At 47.8% G+C, this 21,420-nt stretch overlaps 1 protein-coding gene across 2 annotated transcripts in view; it reads right to left on the reverse strand.

The window, feature by feature from the left end:
* The window catches only part of CCDC93 (CCC complex scaffolding subunit CCDC93), a 72,529-nt gene that overhangs the window by 40,989 nt on the left and 10,120 nt on the right, over positions 1 to 21,420 (reverse strand). For both annotated transcript variants that reach the window (XR_014780274.1, XM_084787359.1), the window contains exons 5-10: positions 16,377 to 16,475; positions 13,405 to 13,461; positions 6,114 to 6,214; positions 1,526 to 1,562; positions 1,026 to 1,118; positions 731 to 781 (exon numbers count right to left, since the gene is read on the reverse strand). Coding sequence is in view for 1 of the 2 variants with exons in the window: in XM_084787359.1 (XP_084643485.1) it covers positions 731 to 781; positions 1,026 to 1,118; positions 1,526 to 1,562; positions 6,114 to 6,214; positions 13,405 to 13,461; positions 16,377 to 16,475 (438 nt within the window). In the remaining variant the exon portion in view is untranslated. The remainder of the gene's footprint in view (positions 1 to 730; positions 782 to 1,025; positions 1,119 to 1,525; positions 1,563 to 6,113; positions 6,215 to 13,404; positions 13,462 to 16,376; positions 16,476 to 21,420) is intronic.

Consider the following 21,420-nt stretch of genomic DNA (forward strand, 5'->3'; position numbering starts at 1 on the left):
TCTCCTCACTCACTCAGCTGGCTATGTTAGCTTCTTGGCCCCAGGGTACCCCAGAACCACCTCTCCATCTCCTGAGTCATTTATTAACTATGCTAGCTTCCCCTTGGGTCTTGAGTACCCTTGTCAACTTCTTCTCAGGCCTTGAGTACCCCTGCTAACTTCCCCTCAGGCACTGCTCACCTCTATTAGCTTTCCCTCAGGCCCAGGGTACCCCTAGGATTTCTTCTTCTCCACCCCCATGTCCAGACATTTGGGGGCCTGGGACTCAGGTGAGAAGTAACGAAAGGAGCCACAGGCCCTACAGTATCTCTATTCCCACAGGTCCTTCCTGGCCGTGAAAGAAATGATCTCACTGAAGGACACAACCAGTCCTTCTGGGCAGGCCTTGACCTGTGCCAGGGCTCGCTGGCAACTCAGAACTTCTACATGGTAGGTTTCAGAAGAAGGCAGGGGCTCCAGGGGTTTCAGAGAAGCAGGGCTGACCCTTGCTCTTCTGTAGAGACCAGTAAGCCAACCCCTACAGGGACATATTGCCCTAATAAGTTCCTTAAACTCCCCCCTCCCTCTAGAAGGCCCTGATGACAATGCTAGGCATTATAAAGAGCTTTCTGCTGAAGACAGAAGGTTCTGAATATGGTGCTGCCCTGTCTCAGGCCCCTGCAGCAGATGGAGCGCAGCCAAGTCTCCATAGCTGTGTTTGCCCTACATTTTGATCCTTACTGCGCCTCACCTCTTCATTCGCCATGGCGGTCATCTTGGTCATCAGTGACTGAATACGTTGCTGAAACAGAAGAGATCAGTGGTGAGTGGTTCTGACCATAAGACCGAAGCACGTGCCTACGTGGGTCTTTGTGGTGAAACCTCAGAGTTTCTGCTTTAATGTGGGTTCACAGCGAGCCTCATAACACCTCAAAAGAGGGAACTGTGAGAGGTGGAAGGCAGCTTGAGAGAGCTGTGGATGGGAGCTAACTCTTCCCTCAAATGACCCGAACTGGAACCTCAGCAGGCCACCACGTGCCACACACCTCTTCGGCTGCTTGGAGCTCGTCTTCTTCACGAGCATCCGTTTTCTCTGTAGCTGACAGCCCTGCAGCAAGCGCCATCTTCTTGTCCTCAGCCTAGAAGAGAAGATGAGGAAACACTGAGCGTCAGAGCTGGAGACTCAGCAGAAATGAGCAGGCTTGCAGAAAGGTAGCCTGGGGAAGGAAACAGATCTGGAGCCCAGGTGAAACGTCAAGCAGCAGCCAGTTCCTAGGCAGGCCAGTCAGGCATGGGTTGGCAAGGCCTGGCTTGTGCCACGTCACATCTATCTGCCAGAATTGGATTGTCCTTGCTCTGTAGCTCTGGGGTGCTTCTGTTCCTGGCCTGCAGTGGTGGCAGGCTAGTGACACCAAGGCAAACAAGCAGGGGACAAAGGTGGCTGGTATACTCTCAGGGCCCCTGCCCGTCCAGGACCTGGTGCTTCATCAGCAGTACCCCTACCCTGTGTACAGCCGCTGCTCCTCCCGGTCAAGGTATTTCTTACCTTTTCTGTTTTGCTCTGGCGGCTAAGTCCGTATCTCCTGTAAGCCACGAGAAAGACTTTAATTACTATTTTTTTTAAAAAAAATCACAGTAAACTCCAACAAATGCATTTCTTATTGGAATGTGTGTGGTGTGGTGTGTGTGTGTATGTGTATGTGTACACCCATGTGCACACACATATGCACATACATGTAGCGGCCAGCAAAAACATTAGATGTCTCCCTCAGTCACTTAACAAATTTTTCTGAGACAATATCGCTCAGTGACCTTGGAGCCTGGTTGGAATGGCTGGCCGGTGAGACCCTGAGGCCTCTGGATTCTGCCCACCCCCCACCCCAGCACTGGGGTTTCAGGCACACCCTCACGGCTGGCTTTTACATGGGTGCAGGACAGTGAGCGCAGGTCTTCACGCTGGTGTGGCAAGCTGTCTCCCCAGGCCTAGTCACCAAGTGGGCCGTCTCCCCAGTCCTTGGTTAGATTATTCTATGAAAAGTGCAGATTTAGGCTATTTAGGGCTTCAAGAGAATATTTCAAGTACTTTACCCAGAGGCATAATCTGTCCGAATCTGAATACGTTACCTGGTGTACACATGCTATAAGAGGGGATGCTAAGATAATACAGTGTCACTTAAGGCCCCTCATCACTCTCCGAATCAGGAACTGCATCTCAGAGCCACACTGCAAGCTAAAACCTTAAAAATATTGGTGTAGAAAACCCATGTATTTAAGGCCAATATAGACTTTAATGACTTCAAGTCACACCCATATTGTATTTTCAAACACAACCCAGACACAATGTCAGTAATGTGTACACAACTCACGGAAACTTTAAGAGGCGCACAGGCGCACTTAGGCTTAAATTGGTTTATTTTCGGGCTTAAAACAAAAACGATGCTTATTTTTTAATAAAGCAAACACATTAAATACAAAAAAGACTCAATCAAAACCAAAAGGCATAATGCAAACAACCAGCCTTGCAGAGCTCGGCTGGGAGTCAAACATGCAAGCATTTAAGAAAAAAACAAGTTTAGGTTTTGCTCTGCTCTTGCTCAGGACACACCTTGCCTGTGGGATCAGTGTGAAGCCCTCACTGGTCACACACACACACACACACACACACACACACACACACACACGCCCCCACCCCACCCCACTCTCCACCCCCACGTCTGTTCACCATCCCAGCAATCTCACTCCTGAGCAGCCTTCCTGCTCCTCAGCTTCCTCACAGGAGCAGCTCTTGCTCCACCTACTGTCCGCACAGAACCTCTCTGTCAGACCAGGTCTCCCACTTCATCTGCCTCTCTGCTCTAAGGTATGTCTCCAAAGCTTCTGTGTGCAAGTGCACACATACAGAGCCAAGACCTGTCCACCCAGCACCCACGCACGCACCCACCCACGGTGGCGCTTACAGCTGATCTCCTGAGCGCAAGTCTGCGCCTTCTGGGGAATGCTTCTACAGCTTGAATTTCTAACATTTGTTGTGTGAAAAAAATACAAATGAAAGAAAATTCAGGAAGTTAAGATGTCCAACTTTGCAATAGGCTGCAACGGGACAGGAAAAGACCAAAAAAGACATGCTGGGCAGTGGGCCAAAGAACAGTGAATTTAATCTAAGGCTAAAGTGTGGGTCTCCACACAATCCTGCAAAGGACCTTATGGTAGCCTCTGCAGCTTAGGCGGTATTGCCAAGTTAACAGGAAAAGCACATCAGAGGTAACATTTTACACGGAGAGTTGGAATGTTGTTGATCCAGAACCCACCTACTGTGTGGCTAGCCATAACCTCTTAACAGTCAGTCACTGCCCACCTCTAGCCTGATGCAATTCTGGAATCAATTCAGCATACCACTGGCTCCAACAGCAGCTAAGAATGTCACCAACAGCATCCCTGCCCCAGAGCACACCCCCTGGCTTTGTTAAAATGCCTACGTACCTGATGTAGTTGGGAAAAAAAGTCTTTTGTTCTATAGTGTTTCAGGAAGCCATTTCCGGTTAAGAATAGCTATTTTGGACAACCTGAATCCAGGCTCCTGGGCCTTATTAACTTATATTTGATTCAAGAAAAAAACTACTTTACACCATTTTTTCCCATCAACCAAAAGGCTAAGAGTCCTCTGATAACATCCAGGCCTATGACTATGGCATCTTTAGGTGTGCTGTAACCCTACACCCACCTAATGTTTCCATCAATGTATATGAAAGGTGCTTTGATTTATGACATGATCTGTTTCCATACTGGAACCGGGAATTTGGGGTGACTTAAAAATCTGAGTTTCTAGATCATAGTCTGGAGGTTGAATGACAGAATCCCATGATTCAGTTCCTGGGAGCAGCTCCCATCTATACCCCAGTGCAGACAAGAGGCTACATCACAGTTTCCATCACATTCCCTTATCATTTGTGAGTGGTGTGTGTGTGTGTGTGTGTGTGTGTGTGTGTGTGTGTGTGTGTGTGTGTGTGTGTGTGTCTGTCTGTCTGTCTGTCCATCCACTTATTTTTGAGGCAGGGTCTTCTATTGGCCTGGAGCTCACCCCTTAGACTAGGCTGGCCATGGTGCACCACAGGGATGCTTTTGCCTTCAGGCTCCAGGCCTGCAGTTACAAATGAACTCCACCACATGCCGCTTTGTACTGCAGGTCCTAGGGACCAAGCTTCGGTCCTCATGACAGTAAAGAGAGCACTTTACCAAATGTGCCATGCTAATAATTTTCAACAGGAGGCCATGCATTTTAATTTTGTACAGTCCCTGACCCTTCTCAAAAGATTGCCCTTCATCTTAATAGTCTCTCAACTGGAAAACATATTTAACTCTCAGCAGCAAAAGATGAGCTGGGGTGGAGGGTGGGGGACAGCCATCACACATGGCTCAAAACCAGAGCGAACTCAGTGGCTTCTGAAACACACCCGTTTCATTTGAGGGAAGGAAAGAGATGGCCTCAGACAATCACCTCACAACAAACAAATAAACAAGAGGCAGGTGAGGTGGCTCAGTGGGTAAAGGTACTTGTCATGCAAGCCGGAAGACCAAGTTCAAGTCCTAGAGCCCACATAAAGGTGGACCAAGAACCCTCATCTCTCTCGCTCAATATCTTTTCCTCCCTCTCTCTCTCTCCCTCCCTCCCCCCCCCCTCTCTCACACACACACACACACACACACACACACACACACACACACACACACACCAGTAAGCACTGTCTTTGCCTGAAAAGTTAGAATAGTGAAGCCTAATTTCCTCTTGTTTATTCCTGTTTCCCAGAGGAAGGTGCCATGACACACTCAGGGTGAGGCAAGTCAGACAGAGTTAGTGTCAGCCACACAACAAGGCCTGGACACCATCCCCACACAGGGGCAGGAAGCACAAGGCACATACTCACATCAAGGGATCGGTCACCCTGGGTAGAGAATGCAGGACACGGGGAAGGTTAATATCCGGCGCTGACCAAAACATTCCAAAGGAAGCCTGTGCTTCATGGTTTTAAAGAAGTGAGACCATAAGCGCCAAACTCTTCCTTGAGGACAAAATCATTTTAAGAAGTAATAAGTCTTGCTATTAAGGCTTTCATTTTCCTAGTCGGTAGTCTTTGCCCCACAGGATTACTGCAGGGCCCAGTGAGGCAGCTGCAGGGGCTCTGTGGATGTCTGTTTAAGCAGAGGGCCAGAAAATGCATCCGAGTCCTGGCCTCTGCACCTGTTCCCCAAGGAGGTCAGAGGCTATGCATTACAAGGCCAGGCTCGGAAATGCACCGTGGATGTCACAGCTGCAAACTGTAGACTCCATCGGGCAGAAGCTAGCTTTTCGCTTTTTTCTTTTTTGATACAGGTCTTGGTATATAGCCTTGGCTGTCCTGGAATGCAGTCTGTAGACCAGGCTGGCCTCAAACTCACTGAGATCTGCTCACCTCGGCCTCCCAAGTGTTCAGACTCCCAGCAAGCATCACCACTCCAGCAGATGTCCAATTTTAATTCAAAGGAAATGGATTGTAGCTTGCTTGCTTTTCTCTTTCTCTCTTTTTTCTTTCTTTCTTTTAGGAATAGAGACAGTTAAGAAAGGAAAAGCACTCCTGCGCGGCAGAGCTCTAGCAAGCTGATACCAAAACTCAAAAAGCCGTTATATTGTTTTCCTCTTTTGTTTGTGTACAGAGAAGTGGAGAGGCCAGAGAACAGCCTTGTTGCTCAGGACTGGGTCCACTTCTGTTTACGAGGCAGGGTCTGTATTGGTTTGCTCTCACCCAGTAGGCTTACTCTAAGTCAGGCTGGCCACGGAGCCTCAGGAACTCCCTGCATCCACTTCCTCAGCCCTGGGAGAACAAGTGTGTGTCTCCACTGTGGGCTTTTTAATGTGGTGATGGGGACTGGACTCGGTTTCTCATGCTGGAAGGCAAGCACTGTATCGACTAAGTGGCTGCCCCAGGCCCAGCTTTTCTCCAAAATGGCGTTATAAAATAGGTGCCAACAGGCAGTTTGCTGTGAGTTCGAGGCCAGCCTGGTCTACAAAGTGAGTCCAGGACAGCCAACGGTACAGAGAAATCCTGTCTCGAAAAAACAAAAAAACAAAAATTAGGTGCCGACCAGCGCGCACTCTGTACCTGCCGTATTCCAAGAGCGTGGAGTGGACTCGGGACTCCTCGTCCAGCAGCTCCTCTGCTCCCCGCTGCCGTCTGTACTTCCGACGGGGCTTGTAGGCATCCTGAGGGGGTGAGAGAGGCAAGGTGTGGTGCATGAGAGGCTCCCCTTGGCCGTGTGGCTCGGTGCCTCCAGTCACTTCAGGGGAGTAGACCTTTACTATCGGATGTGGGTGCCCTGCTAGCTCACATAAGGGGCCACAGGACAGAGTCTACACCAGACTGGCATGTGAACAAGTCTGTGGGGATTGTCTGGATCGCCTTAATCGGTGTGGGAACACTGAGCCTGGAAGTGGGGGGCACGGGTCCCTGAGGTTGCCGCCTGGACTGTTAAAGAGAAGAGAAAGTGGCTGAGCGCTGTGCACCATGCATTTAAGCCTTCTTCCTGCTGTGGCGGGACCGGCTGCCTTCAGTGCCCGCCTTGAGTGCCCCATAACAATGGCCCGCGGCCCTGAAGTTCCAGCCATATTCTCTTCTTAGTCTCCTAAGTTGTTTTTGTTTGTTTTGGCCAGGGTGTTTCATCACAGTTACAGAAAGGAAACAAGAGCACGGGATTTAGGAAGACTCGGTGCGAGGCCCTGCGCCAGCTGCCTCTAACACCTGCGATGAGCTGAGGACCACAAGCCTCATGTGCTGAGGAAGAAAATGTGTGGCATACACTACATGGTCATTAATCACTAGTGGCCTGACTTGTCATTTCACCCCCAGTACATGTCCCTCCTGACTGCTAAGACGGCAGTCAGGAATCGCTCGGTAAGTTCTCCTCGGGGCTCCGTAAGTAGACTGTGGACACTGCCGGTGCATGCTTGTCTCTGGCAGAGCGCATAAGCTCCTTCCAACAGTAGCATTTTACTCCAGTTAGAATCATTCCCTGGGGTTGACCCAGCTTAGTTTACTTATCTTTATAAAAAGTTTCGAGTATCTGTAACACACATAACTTCAATTTTTTTAAAACATATATTTGTTGTATGTGTTCATGCTTGTACATGTAGAAGTCAAAGGTCAACTTGTGGGAGCTCGTTCTCCCAGGGTTGGCGGCAAGCTCCCTTTCCCACTGAGCCACTTCACCGGTTCACCTCACAGTTTGCAGAACATATCTGGCATCATGTTTTAGGGCTGTTCTCATAAAGTTCTGCTGCAAATATTCCCTAGTTCGCCTCCAGTGTCTATACAAATAGCAAACCATAAATAACACAAGGCAAACTTATACAGAAATGAAAACTAGAGTGAACCCCTGACACTGTGCCTGTGTGTAATTTAATTTCCACCCAGCTCTCCTGTTATAATAGTGCTGCATAATTGAGCTTAACTGCTATTCTCCTCAGTTACCATTGAAAGAGCCAATGACTCAAGACAGGAAATTGGATTCTTCTAAAAAAAAAAAAAAAAGACTTCAAAATAATAGCAGAGGGAGACCCAGAGCCAAGGGGACCGCTCGCTCTGCTCAGAGATGGCAGGCTGGCTCTGTGTGCCCTTTAAGTATGTTCCTCCATAGGCATCTTACTGTTGGCACTCTGAAACCATTATGACGCAGAGGCAGGGCACATACTATTAATTTCAATTTAATGCTAAAGAAGCAGGGACTGGGGATGCTGCTCAGTTGACGGGCGTGCTTGTCTAGCATTCTTGAGGCCCTGGGTTCCATCCTCAGACCCACATGGAATGGAAATGCTGCTTTCTTTAAAAACTCAGTTATGCTATGTAAACATGTTTTTGTTTTAATCCCAAGTGTGGGGTTTTAGTTTGTCGACAGCAGATGACTGCCTAGCGCAGGGGCACGGTCTTTGGCAGTCGGAGGTAGTTGGACTCTGAAGACTCTGAGGAGTATATAAGAAGAGCCTAAAGGGGGAGCAGCAGCAGCCTGGAGGAGCCTGGTGTGGACTGCCTGCTGCGTTTGCTGGCTTGCTGGTTATCTGGACTGCTGGACATCCTGACAACTGAGACTGGTATTGCCCCCCAAAGAGCCCGACGACCCTACCCAGCTGGAAGAAGTCAGGAGACCTATGTCCCTTTTTTCCTTCTAACCTTCTTTCTCACCTATCTAGTGTTGGGGAGTTGGAAGGGAGGTAAGGGGTTTAAGAACTCCAAATAAGGTAGGTTTGTGAAAAATCTAAGCCTATACCCACATAGACAGGCTGTGGTGGAATATGGCTGTAACGGAGCACTCCTAAGGAAGAGAAAGAGGATTGCAAGTTCAATGTCATCCTCAGCTATAGAGTGACGTCAAGGGCAACTGGGGGTACATGAGTCTCTGTTTCAGTAAAAAAAAAAAACAAAAACAAAAACTCCCAACAAATGAAATAATTTGTCCAAGATCCTGGGGATATAATATTGGGCCGAGGATGGCATTAGCCTACAATAACATTAGGACTAGCCTAGGATAGCATTGGTCTAGGATAGCATCACCCCAGGATAGCACTAGGCCTCAGATGTCTTGGCTTCTAACCTCAAGGCTTTTCCACTAACTTGACTGTGCTGGTCACTCTAGCTCGCCTGGGTGCCTCTCCAGCTGGCCTTGCACGTGACTCACCGTATCATCTGCAGCTGAGATATGGTTTGCTTGAGTGGTAAAGACCTAGCATGAGCTACTTCAAGCTGGCTGTAAAGAGCTCCTGCAAAGTCACCCTTCAGAGCAATGGGCGTCTTGCCCCATTTCTGCCATGAACTGCTCCTGTGATGGTGAGCTTCCTTCAACAGGCCTCAGCTTCCTTGTCTGTGAAACCAGGGTGAGCTAACAGATTTTACAGGATATGCCCAGGGTCTCGTTCACTGTTAATATGACTGTGTCAATTTCAAATCTGAGAGTAACAAACAATACTATGTTTGACATATGACTATGTTCACTTTAGGGTTTAATCCCCAAGACCCGCATTGTGGAAGGAGTGCACTGGCATGTGGGCACCCACACTTGTATACACACACAATAAGTTTATACAGAACCAACTTATTACACTTTCTTTTTGTACATATGTATGTTTGAGGGTGCACTTGATGGTGGAGCCCAGAGGTTGGCCATGGGTGTCCTTCTCTGTCCATTTCTACCTTGCTTTCTTTTAAAAAAAAAAAAGTATATCTTATGTATTTGTTTGCTTATTTAGTGTGTGTGCATGTGCCTGCATGCATACACAGGCATGTGCCACAGCCTGGGTACGGAGGTCAGAGGACAACTTGTGGGAAGTTTTATGAGACAGGGTCTCTCTCTTTTACCAAAACTCACAGACTTGGCTAGGCTGGCTGCCAGCATGCTCGGGGCTCCTCCTGTCCTATTCCTGGCAACTGGACTCCAAGCTCATGCTACCACGCCTGGTTTTTCCCCTGAGGATCCAGGTATCAGACTCAGGCCCTCATGCCGTCTCCCCCAGCCATACTGTCTTGCTATAAGCACAGGCCAAGCCAGCACCGGCTACTCCCTATATACCGCCCCCCCTTCTTGTTTTCTGTTTATAGATAAAATCTGCAGAGATTACATTTTTATCACACTATTTATCTTAGTGCATGGCTTGGGGACGGCACTCACGTTTGCCATGGTGCACGTGCAGAGGTCAGAGGACAACCTGTGGGAGTCAGTTCTCCCCTTCCGTCATGTGGACTCAGGCGCTAGGAATCAAACTCAGGTTATTAGCTTAGTAAGAGTCCTTATCCACAGAGCCATGTCACTGGTCCTGGCTTAAATAACTCGCCCTTAGCTAAGGAGGCATTAAGTGACAGAGACAGGATGACACCAGAATACTGACTCTTCCAATACCTTCTCCCTCACTCTGATCACTTCTCCTTGTGGGTTCTGATGTTTTGCCTTGGCAAGTGATAAAGGACAAATAAATGGCATTAAAAAGTTAAGGTGACCCTTAAAACAGAGAAGTGCTGTGTGTCTGAGAGCAGTTTTCCTCAAAGGAACGGTTAGAACTGCTTTCACCTGTCACAGGGATGCCTCTGAGCCCACATGCGAAACGGCAGGGCAGGGAGAAAACACCTACCACTGGAGTGTCAAACCTGTGACCACTGCCTTCACAACTTCCAGGGACAACCTTTTGTTTTTTTCTTTTTTCGAGACAAGGTTTCTCCGTCTTGGCTGTCCTGGACTCACTTTGTAGACTAGGCTGGCCTCCAACTCAGAGCGAACTACCTGCCTCTGCCTCCCGAGGGCTGGGACTAAAGGCGTGCACCACCACGCCCAGCCAGGGACAACTTCTTTATTGAAAGCCAGAGAAGTAAAGTACCACTACCAATCTTGTGCTCTGACTGGAAGATCCGAGTGGGTCACCCCGGTCCCTGCTCAAGGGGGAAGTGTCCTCCACTGACTATAAGCCACAACCACTCCTTCTCACAGCCTAACCTAACTGTTCTAGTCTCCTTTCTGTGGCTGTGGTGACAACACAAAGGTCACCTAGGGAAGGAAGGAGTTAGCTCATCTTCTAGGTCATGGTTCAACCGCTGCGGAGAAGTCAAGTCAGCTGAGCACATCGCATCCACTGTCAGAGCAAACGATGCGCTCAGCTCGTTTTCTCCACTCTTACACAGCTCAGAAACCCTTCCGGAGAATGGCGCTGCCCACAGTGGGCTGGGTCCTCCCACATCAATTCATAATTAAGACGATCCTTCACATTCTAGACGATCCCTCATGGAGGCGGCCTTCCTAGGTGATTCTTGACTGTGCCAGGCTGACAGTCAAAGCTGACGTCACAGCATCTCTAACAGACATTCTTCAGTCTAGGAGCTGTAAACAACTGTGCGTCCCAGCCACCTACCAGGGCTCCACAGGTGCTTACACCAAGTGCCACAGCCTACCCCCAAAGCAAACAACTGCAGCTTATGGCTACTTTCCTTCTTTTCTAATTTTTCACATTAATAAAGCAGCAAACCCACCCGGGTACTAAGTGATGGAGATGCGGAGACAAATGCGCAGTATTCATTTGTGTATGTTTCCCCAGACACAGATGCAGCCTTCCCCATGACTATCTTTCCCATGAGCTCAGCTGTCCTGTGGACCCTACCTTGTTCTCATGGATCCAGCAGGGGTGCCACCTCCAGACTCCGTGAGTCTGTACCCCATTGTGTCACTAAGCTGAGTACGGTGGACTCAGGCATGTAGTCCTGGCACTTGGGAGGTTGAGGCAGGAGGATTACCACAATTTCAAGGTAATCAAGGGGTACACAGTAAAACTCTGTCTCAGAAACAAAACTGTCAAAATTTTCTCTCACTTCCCACTTCTAAATGGGATGGAGCTGACAACACAAAGGAGAAGGGTAAAGTGGCTCAGACTGCCTCACTTGAAGTCTTTATGTCTTTTACCATCATCAAGTGGCATGTGCCTTTCAGCGTCATCACTTTGGGACAACACAGATTCAAGGCCAGAATTACTATTCTGCAAAGATTCCAGAGCCAGCTCACAAAGCCATACGGGCCAGGCAAACTCAGCTTCTCATTGTACTGCAACCCTGCCATCTGCATCCAACACACACGATGTTTAAGCTCGGTGGCTCGTTATTAACAATGCTAATCTAAACACCAAAGCAAGTAGCTCAGCTGCGGTAAGGGCACCGTGAGTAAAGGCACCTGCCATGGAGGCAAAAGGACCTGGGTTGTTAAAAACACAAAACAACAACAAAAAAAAAAAACCAAACAGTATAATCTGAGCACAATCTTAGCAATTGTACAGGGGGATAGGCAGTGGAGACGGGAGCATCACCAGAAACTCTCAGGCCTGCTGTACACAGCCAAAAACCAACCAAAATACCCCATCTTAAACAAGATGAGAGGTGAGGACTAGCATCTGAGCTTGGCTGAGTCCTTGCCAACCAGTTTGAGTAGAATGTCAGACATGCTAGATACCATGTTAATGTAATGTAACGTCAGGCATGCTGGATACCATGTTAATGTAATGTAACATCAGACATGCTAGATACCATGTTAATGTAATGTAACGTCAGGCATGCTAGATACCATGTTAATATAATGTAACGTCAGACATACTAGATACCATGTTAATGTAATGTAATGTCAGGCATGCTAGATACCATGTTAATGTAATGTAATGTCAGGCATGCTAGATACCATGTTAATGTAATGTAACGTCAGACATGCTAGATACCATGTTAATGTAATGTAACGTCAGACATACTAGATACCATGTTAATGTAATGTAATGTCAGGCATGCTAGATACCATGTTAATGTAATGTAACGTCAGACATGCTAGATACCATGTTAATGTAATGTAACGTCAGGCATGCTAGATACCATGTTAATGTAATATAATGTCAGGCATGCTGGATACCATGTTAATGTAATGTAACGTCAGGCATGCTAGATACCATGTTAATGTAAAGTAATGTCAGGCATGCTGGATACCATGTTAACGTAATGTAACATCAGGCATGCTAGATACCATGTTAATGTAACATCAGGCATGCTAGATACCATGTTAATGTAACAACAGACATGCTAGATACCATGTTAATGTAACATCAGGCATGCTAGATACCATGTTAATATAATGTAATGTCAGACATACTAGATACCATGTTAATGTAACGTCAGGCATGCTAGATACCATGTTAATGTAACGTCAGACATGCTAGATACCATGTTAATGTAACGTCAGGCATGCTAGATACCATGTTAATGTAATGTCAGGCATGCTAAATACAATGAAGTCATCAACAAGACCCACAATGCCCTCCCTGTATGCTGCTGCTGGAAGAGAGAGACTGTGTACTAGGCATAGAGGCTTTATTCTCTTCAGCTCAAGGCAAGAGGCTACGGCCTCCTGGCTCTGGCTCACAGCATCTTAACAAAGCTCCCCACCCCCACTGGGGAAGCAGCCCATGTGCACAGACTCCAGTGATCAGAATGCACCACATATGGTGGCTTTCCTGCATGAGCTCAAAGCCACTTTGTCTCCCCAAAGCCGCCGGGGACGGGGCGGGGCAGTGCGTTCCATTCACCATCCACGGTTCAGCATCTGTTCTCTACAGCTGTACAGTTGCTCCTGACACTGGCGTAGGAAGGGGAGCTTTGCATTCTGATTTTTATCCCTTAAAACTGAACTGAGGACTCGGGGGATGTCAGGGGGCTGGCTCCTGTGCCCCGGTGCTGAGTGTGTAAAGCAGGCATTCTTTACCTTCTTTAATGTGTGCTAGTGTGCTGGCACACATTCTTCACTGCCAGTTCCTGGGTGGCATGTGACTTCTATAGGGGATGTGTGAAGGCTATGCAGTACTTGGGGCAGATGCACACACAGGACAAGGGGACTTACTGAGAGGTCAACAACGGTCTTGATGGCCTTCTCTTTTCTCTTTATGAAGTCATCATCCTGGAAGACAGAACACAGGAACTCAGCCAATTCTCCTGAGGACTAAATCAGTTGGACATGCCAATCTCCCTTACTGAAAATCGTTCATTGCTGCTGTGCATGAAGAAGTCCCAATTTGCTTTTTTAAAAGTTTGTGTATATGTATGTGTGCATTTGTGTATGCACAGGTGCATGTATATATGTGGAGGCGAGAAGACGACCAAAACTGTTCTCCCTCAGTTGCTGTCCAGTCTTTATTTATTTATTTTATTTTATTTTTTTGGAGAGAGCCTCTCACTGTCCTAGAGCTGGCCAAGCAAGCTAAGCTGGAGCCCTAGGGACCTGCCTGTCTCTACTTCCCCAGGGCTGGGATTACAGCCTAAAATGTTGACTCAGGAATCACATGCAATGCCTCCTGCTTGCAAGGCCGGTGGTTTACAAACTGAGCTAGCTCCTCAGCTCTCATCTTTCTTATGAATTGGAAGGTACCTCCCAGGGGGAAAAAAAAGCTAGAACCTCCACAAATAGCACTCACAGGGCCTTACAGGCAGCGAGGAAGAGAGCAGTGATAAGACAGACATCCTCGTGCCCAGGCCTTCAACGCATTGAGCATGCTGGTGAGTGGTCACTCACTGTAGGCTTCAACCCCATCTGAAATGTGGAGTACCGCCACCCACAGCAGGAGCGGCTCTCAGGATGGAAATAGAGTATTTGGTGGTGATTAGTGTTCTTACTGTGGCGATTACTATAAACTGTGCCTACAGGAAATACGCTACACAAGTATGTTCTACAAAAATAGAATTGTAGGCTGAGGAGATGGCTCTGTCAGTAGAGCTCTTGTCCCACAAGCATAAAGACCTGAGCTGGATACACCCAGGACCCACATTAAAGAGCCAGGCAGGGTGGCACACACTTGTAATTCCAGCACTGGGAGCTAGAGACAGGAGGATCAGCCAGTCTAGATGAATCTATGAGCTCTAGGTTCAGAGGGAGACTTGTCCCCAAAAATAAGAGAAAAAAGAGAACAGAGGGGGGGGGAAAGTACATAGTGACAGAGGGAAGTATCTAATGTCAATGTGTGGCCTACACACACACACACACACACACACTATGTACACATATACACAAGCTTTTGCAATTTAGTAAAAGTTGTGAGTCAACCTCTAAGCTTGAGAAGAGAACAATGAAACTGTAGATGTTTATCCGCAATAGCCATCTAAAGAGCAGTTCTAAGGAACCATGAGGCTGCTCAGAGGTGCCAGGTGGAGGGCAGGGCTCAGGAGAGCTGTACTCACTCCACCCCAGGACTCTCCCAGTACATACGTGCACCATCAGAGAACAAGGAAGGAAGAGCGCACACAGGTTTGGCCAGAGATGTTTCTTCTGCAGTGCACAGCAGTTTCTAATACTGAGAATCACACCAGCCAAAGTGCCAAGAGTAAGTGCCTGTTGAGTGCTCACCCCTAAACGGGTCATGTATGCCAACTGCTAGAGTGGGTATGAATGGGGGAGTCCTGAGAGGGCTTGTGGCGGCTGCTGCTCCCCCTGCTGCTGCTGGTCCCTGCTACTAAATTTGCTGTTGCTGGTCTGCTGGATTGCTGGATAGTCTCATGGTAGAGATTGAACTTGCCCCTGGGAACCTGATGACCCTGAGCAGCAGGAAGTCATCTAAAGAGGTCTATGTCCCCTTTCCCCTCTAACCTTTGTCTCACCTTCCTAGTGTTGCGTCATAGAGAAGGGTTGGGGGTAAAGAAGGGTGGTAGATATAAGAATCCAATAAAGTAGCCCCAAACAGGATGCCTACAAATGGCTGCGTGGTTCAGGGCACATCAGAGGAGAGAATACAGAAAGAACGTAAGAGCTGGAGCATGAGGAAGAGGGCTGGGAAATACACGGCGTGGCTTCTGCACTCAGGAGCTCACTGCATCATCTGTGGCTTCCTGTGAACGAGGAGGCAACACTCCATCAGGCCGCACTAACTGAACCAATGGGGTAGTAGAGACCAAGGAAGGAGGGCCTGAGTGTGGGACGGTAACATGTTAGAGACTGTCCAGGGTGGGCAGGAAGGAGTTGGAAGTAGATATGATCTACACATCTTCTACATGTAAAAAAAAATTAAGATTAAAAGAAGAATCCCAGCAAGCTGGAGCGATGGCTCAGTGGTTAAGAGCTCTTACTGCTGTTACAGAGAACTCCAGTTAGCTTCCTAGCATGCAAGTCAGGGGCTCACAACCTACTACAACTCTAGCTCCAGGGAACTCCTCAGGCACTTGTGTTCATGTAAACAAAAACCACCCACACAATTCTGTAGGCATAATGCTCTAGTGGACTGTGTACAGTTTACCTTTGTTCATTCAAATACTGATTTCTCTACCTCACTATCTGGTTTCAATCTAGACATTGTGATGTTTATTCTAAGTATCTCCTGTCTCCAGTTTGTATAAATATGCCACCGTTTGTTCTCTGTATTGCCAATAAAAGCCAATTAGCCAATGCTGAGCAATACAGAGAATAGGTAGGACATTCTGGTCAAGTGAGAGGAGGAAAAAGAGCAGGAAGGACAGGAGGGAAGTACAGGGAAAGGAACAGGAAACACCAGGGAAAATGAACCAGACCTAGGAAATGAGTAAAAAGCAAGTACAATGCCAGAAGTCTGCATGGGAGGAAACTATACTAGCCTGGAGGTTTAGGGTGGAGTAATTATTGTGCAGCATTTTGCTCTAAACTAGTTAAATAGATCCTAGTCTCTCTGTGTGGTTATGTGGAGATAAAGCTGGTTAAGGAGTAACCACTAATTTACTAAAATAATAAAGCAATATTACATATTAATAATATTTCAACACAATTCAAATAAAACAAATCTAAACAAGAAATTAAACATACCAGGACTGAAAATACCTAATAAATAAAAGAAGAAAGTGGAGCAGGGTACTGACCTCCGGGAGACTGTAGGTCTTCTGGAACTGGGATATAGAATAGGAGCGGATGTAGTCGCCCATTTCCTCCTTTGTTTCAATAGCTCGTTTCACCAGCCACTGGGGAAGAAAGTGAGGAAGTGTGAGGGGAGAGGAGCTGACTCCTACTGCAGTGAAACTGGGGAGCCTGTGAACCCAAATCAACATGACTAACCTTAGCAAGTGGGAAAAAACCATGAGCTCAACTGTTCCATGACAAGAGCGCCCAGCTGGGCACCTGGGATGCTCAGATTCAGTGACTTGTGCAACCAGCCATAAGTAACCATGCAGCACCTGAAAGCTAGAGGCCAGTTGACCTCAGACACGCTACGTAGTTGAGGATGACCCCAAGTGCCGGGACACCAGGCATGTATCCATCCCTGGCTTATGCCTTGCTAAGGATGGAACCCAGGGCTTACTGCATGCCAAGCAAGACTCTATTAACCAAACTACATCCCCAGCTCCCAGCTCCCTGATTTGCTCCGATTCATTCATATATTCTCTCTCTCTCTCTCTCTCTCTCTCTCTCTCTCTCTCTCTCTCTCTCTCTCTCTCTCCTATTTCTCTCTGCAATTTTTGTCTACAGGTGTTTCGCCTGCAAGCATATCTATGCACCATGCACACACATTGCCTAGGGAAGCCAGAATCCCTGCATCTGGAATTGCAGATGGCTATTGGCTGCCACACTGGGTGCTGGGAATTCAAACTGGATCCTCTGGAAGAACTGCCAGTGTTCCTAACAGCTTATACTTATATGTATAGGTGTGCATGGGGAAGTCGAGCACATAAGTGAAGGAGCCTGTGGAAGCCAGTAGAGAGCATGGGACCCCCACGGAGTCACCCACGGGTGTGAACTGTCTGATGTGGGTGCTGGAAACTGGACTCAGGTCCTCTGGAAGAGCAGTGAATGCCCTTAAGATGAGCCATCTCGAGCCTCAGTTCCTAGATATTCTACATAGCAAAGAACTACAACAGGAGCAAAGCAATTCACAGCGTTAGAGCTCTTGGCGAGTGATGGAAGCCCGAGGTGCTAGACCTCAACTGAGCTCCGCCGGCCCCTCTGCCTCCTGCATGCTCCTATTAAATTGTGCACCACCACAGTGCAGCATCTGTGGCCAATCTTTTTTTTTTTAATGTTGATTTTACTTTAACAAAAACATCATAACACCATTCATTCAAAACCTTCCAGACACAGACAACAGTCTGAGATCAGATTCTCTCTCACGCATGGTTGTGTCCACTGTAGGTCGCTATGGGTGCGGCCCCAGGTCTGTGGCACTGGGTCACAGTCCAGCTGGACACCGTGGATATGGTTCAGAGTTCGGGACTCAGTCTTCAGGGTCATGGGTTCAGCCTGTCATTTGACTTAAGGACTGGCCTTGTGCTTGATACCACACACCAGCAAGTCTTGGCATTATTGAGGAGGGCAGGCCTTCAGCAGACCAGCTCGGTAAACAACTAAACCTTACTAAATATATATACAAGCTTAAGTTATCACTGCTTACCAACTTCGACACTAACTATACGTCACAGCTGCCCATTATGTCCTCCAAGGGTAGTCAAGCTAGAGCAGTGTCTAGGAAGTTCATTTTACACAAAACAATGGGACTTCCCTGAAGATGACTGCCAGGACCACTGTCTGGTGCCCAAGATGCTCTAGGGGCGTGGGTACAAACATGGTCAGGATAAAAGGACTGTCCTGCCAGGTGCCTATATGTGTAAGCATTACTGATTGTCCAGGCCTAGGTGGTTAGACGCTGTCAGTCCTGAGGCATGGACATTGCTGGGGATGTGGTGAGGCTGTGGGACCGAGTAGCTGCCAGCAGTGGCGCTGCATCTACTATGGAATTCCAGGCTAGCAACCAGTGTGTAAAGAAGAACAGACCTGGGACACTAGAAGAGGGTCCTGTTGTCTGGTGCTAGCAGAGGGACAATGGCACAGTGGGTACACAGGCAAGTTGGCCTCGGTGGCATCTACTTTGCTTAGGAGTCATTGATGTGCTGTTTGAGGTGGCAAGGTCAGTGTCTTCCTCCTTGAGGGTCAAGTGTGGTTTAGAGTCACCAGCACACCTTATTGGGTTAGCTTCTGTTTCTGTGGCCAATCTTAATGTCAACATTATTTTTCCTATTTGTCTGTTACAAGGAGAGGGAGAGAGAGAGAGACAGACAGACAGACAGACAGACAGACAGACAGACAGACAGAGACAGAGACAGAGAGACAGAGAGAGAGAGACAGAGAGACAGACAGAGAGAGAGAGACAGAGAGAGAGAGACAGAGAGAGAGAGACAGAGAGAGAGAGACAGAGAGAGAGAGAGAGAACACCACAAAGAATCCTTAGGGCAGTAAGTACCTCTTCTATTAGATAAAGCATCCTCAGGTGCTAGAAGAGTGTGTGTGAGTACAGAGCCTGAGGTGTTGGGATCACTGGATGGAACATTCTCCAAATTCTTGTGACATTTAAGGTTGATGGTGCTGTGTTTTATAGAACTGTACACAGAGACACTGCATTACTTTGCTCAGTGGTCTGTAGCTACAAAGATCCAAAGCTGAGATATACAGCTGGGAGGTCTGCCACATCCGGTGACTGAACAAATGGGTTTTTATTATGGTTCCCAGTGCCATGAGGCTGGTACCTGGAAGAGGCTAGCTTGGCTATTGCTAGTTTCCAACTTAAAAACCTCCATGCAATGAAAACCCACACATGCTTTTGCGTAACATTTTCCTCCAAGATTGGAACGGGGAAGCACTTTAAACAGAAAAGTAAACAACTCAAAATAACATCAGGAAGTCCATGGACCAGATTCACTAGGGCCCTTCCTGCCAGAGTAAGCAATAAAAGCTGAGCACCCCACTCAGCCGAAGGGAGCCAAGCTACAAAGACTCTGAGGCCAGACCAGCAGCCTAGAAGAAGCAGAACCAGAGGAGCTGCCTCAAAGAGGTGTACACCTGGAAAGGACGTTCTCCAACCTGTTGAGCTGCCAGCAGGCTATGTGCCCCAGGTTCCCAGCTGTCTTTGAGTCATTTCTGCTCCTGTAAGTAACCCCTCACCCATATTCCTGTAAGTAACTCTAATAAAACCCATCGGTTCACCAGGTTGGACTTTGGTGGTATGTCTACTTTGGTCTGTCATGGGCTCCCTATCTGAGGTGAACAGACATATGTGGTACGTCCCCCAGAAAAAGTTTTGTCACACAACACATGCACAAACACAAACACAAATGCACATCACACACACACACACACACACACACACACACACACACACACACACACAGAATCTGCTACTTCTTCCAGCTCTTCATTCATTCTTTCCCTCATTCATGAACACATGAGAAAGGAGACCCTTCTGTCAGAGCTGACGGTCCCTCCTCAAAGAGAACGCCTGCATCCTCAAAGCTGCTTGGAGACAGTGGTGGTTTATGAAGCTCATAGCATACATGGCCAGGTCCAATTGCCTAGGTACCTAGAAGGAGTACACAGCAAGGTACTCCTGCAGGAATGGGGACATTCTATGGCTTATTTGTATGAATTAATTGTGTGTGGGGTGCACACACACATGCCGAGGCTTGAACGTGGAGGTCAAAGTACAACTTTGTGGAGTCACTTCTCTTCTCCCACCTTCACGTGGGTTCTGAATTTAGGTCATTTCAATGACTCAAATTAGGCTTGCTCAGAAGGCAGCAAGCACAGGTAAGAGACATCATTAGGCAGCAGTCGCCCAAAATAGGCTGGCTTCATGAAAATAACATGCTGCACCGCACATATACCACCGGATACACCTGTGTATAGCCCAGGAAAAATGTTCCTCTGTTACTAGCATCTTCTACTTATTTCTACTCTGCCACCAAGCCCACTGCCAGAGACCTTGGACACTGACTGAAATCATAAACAGAGCAGGAAGAGGCTGTACTGGAGCCTCCTCCATTCCTACCAAGAGCCATGGCCCTGGATCACACTCCTTTGTCCTAGTTCCTTTCTGTTGCTGTGGTAGAAAATCCCAATCAAAAGCAACTTAGAAGAGCAAAAGTTCATTCCATCTCACAAGTACAGCTTATGGTCCAGCACTGTGAGGAAGTCAAGTCAGGAACTTCAAACAGCTAGTCTCATCCCATCCACAGGCAAGAGCAGAGAGAAAGGAATCCACGCATGCCCAGTATTCAGATAGCTTTCTCTACTCATATACGGGGACCCAAACCAGGAAAGGTGTTGCTCACTTTCAGGCTGAGTCTTCCCACATCAATTACAGCAATCAGGACACTTCCTCACAGACACACCCACAGGCCAACCTGCTCTACACAATCCAGTGCTGCTCCCTGCCCATGTGGGGCTACGTTGTGTCTAATTGAAGATGAGAACTAACCATGTAGCCAGGTATGGTGGCCCACATCCTTAGTCCCAGCATCCAGGAGGCAGAGGCAGAGGCAGAAATCTCTCTTGAGTTTGAGGCTGACCTTGTCGACAGAGAGAGTTCCACAATATCTAGGGCCACACAGAGAAAGCCTATTTCAAACAAACAAACAAACAAACAGAGCAGAAAGAACTAACCAGGCAGTGCTCATCTCAGCTCACTTCTACCTCCTTGTGGACCACCAGCCCCTGATTCTGCCCTCTCATGTCTCTTTCCATTCCATCTGCAGAGATGCTCTTTGATGTGCCATAGAGTGTGTGATCTGGGAGAGAAGGGAAACAAGGCTGCATCCCAGCATCCTCTCAGAGAACCTGCTAGGGAGTTCTCACCGTCAAGATAGTGGAGGCAAGCTCCTAAGCAACAGTCGCTTTCTACCACAACTCTATTAGCACTTGAAAAGAGCATCCACTTTCATGGACTCAGATCCAGTGTGGGAGAAAAAGACATATCTTAGCCAGCTGGTCTGGTCGGCTTGGTGAGTAGACACCTAAGGATCAAGGTCCTCTGGCTTTCACAAGCATGCACTCACATGCACGCACACATGTATGTGCCCACATACACAGACACCCACGTAAACCTGTATGCCCTCACACACGTGCACCTCCACACTTGTGCAC

Source organism: Acomys minous, assembly GCF_964271855.1.
Source record: "Acomys minous genome assembly, chromosome: 1".
Lineage (NCBI taxonomy): Eukaryota > Metazoa > Chordata > Mammalia > Rodentia > Muridae > Acomys > Acomys minous.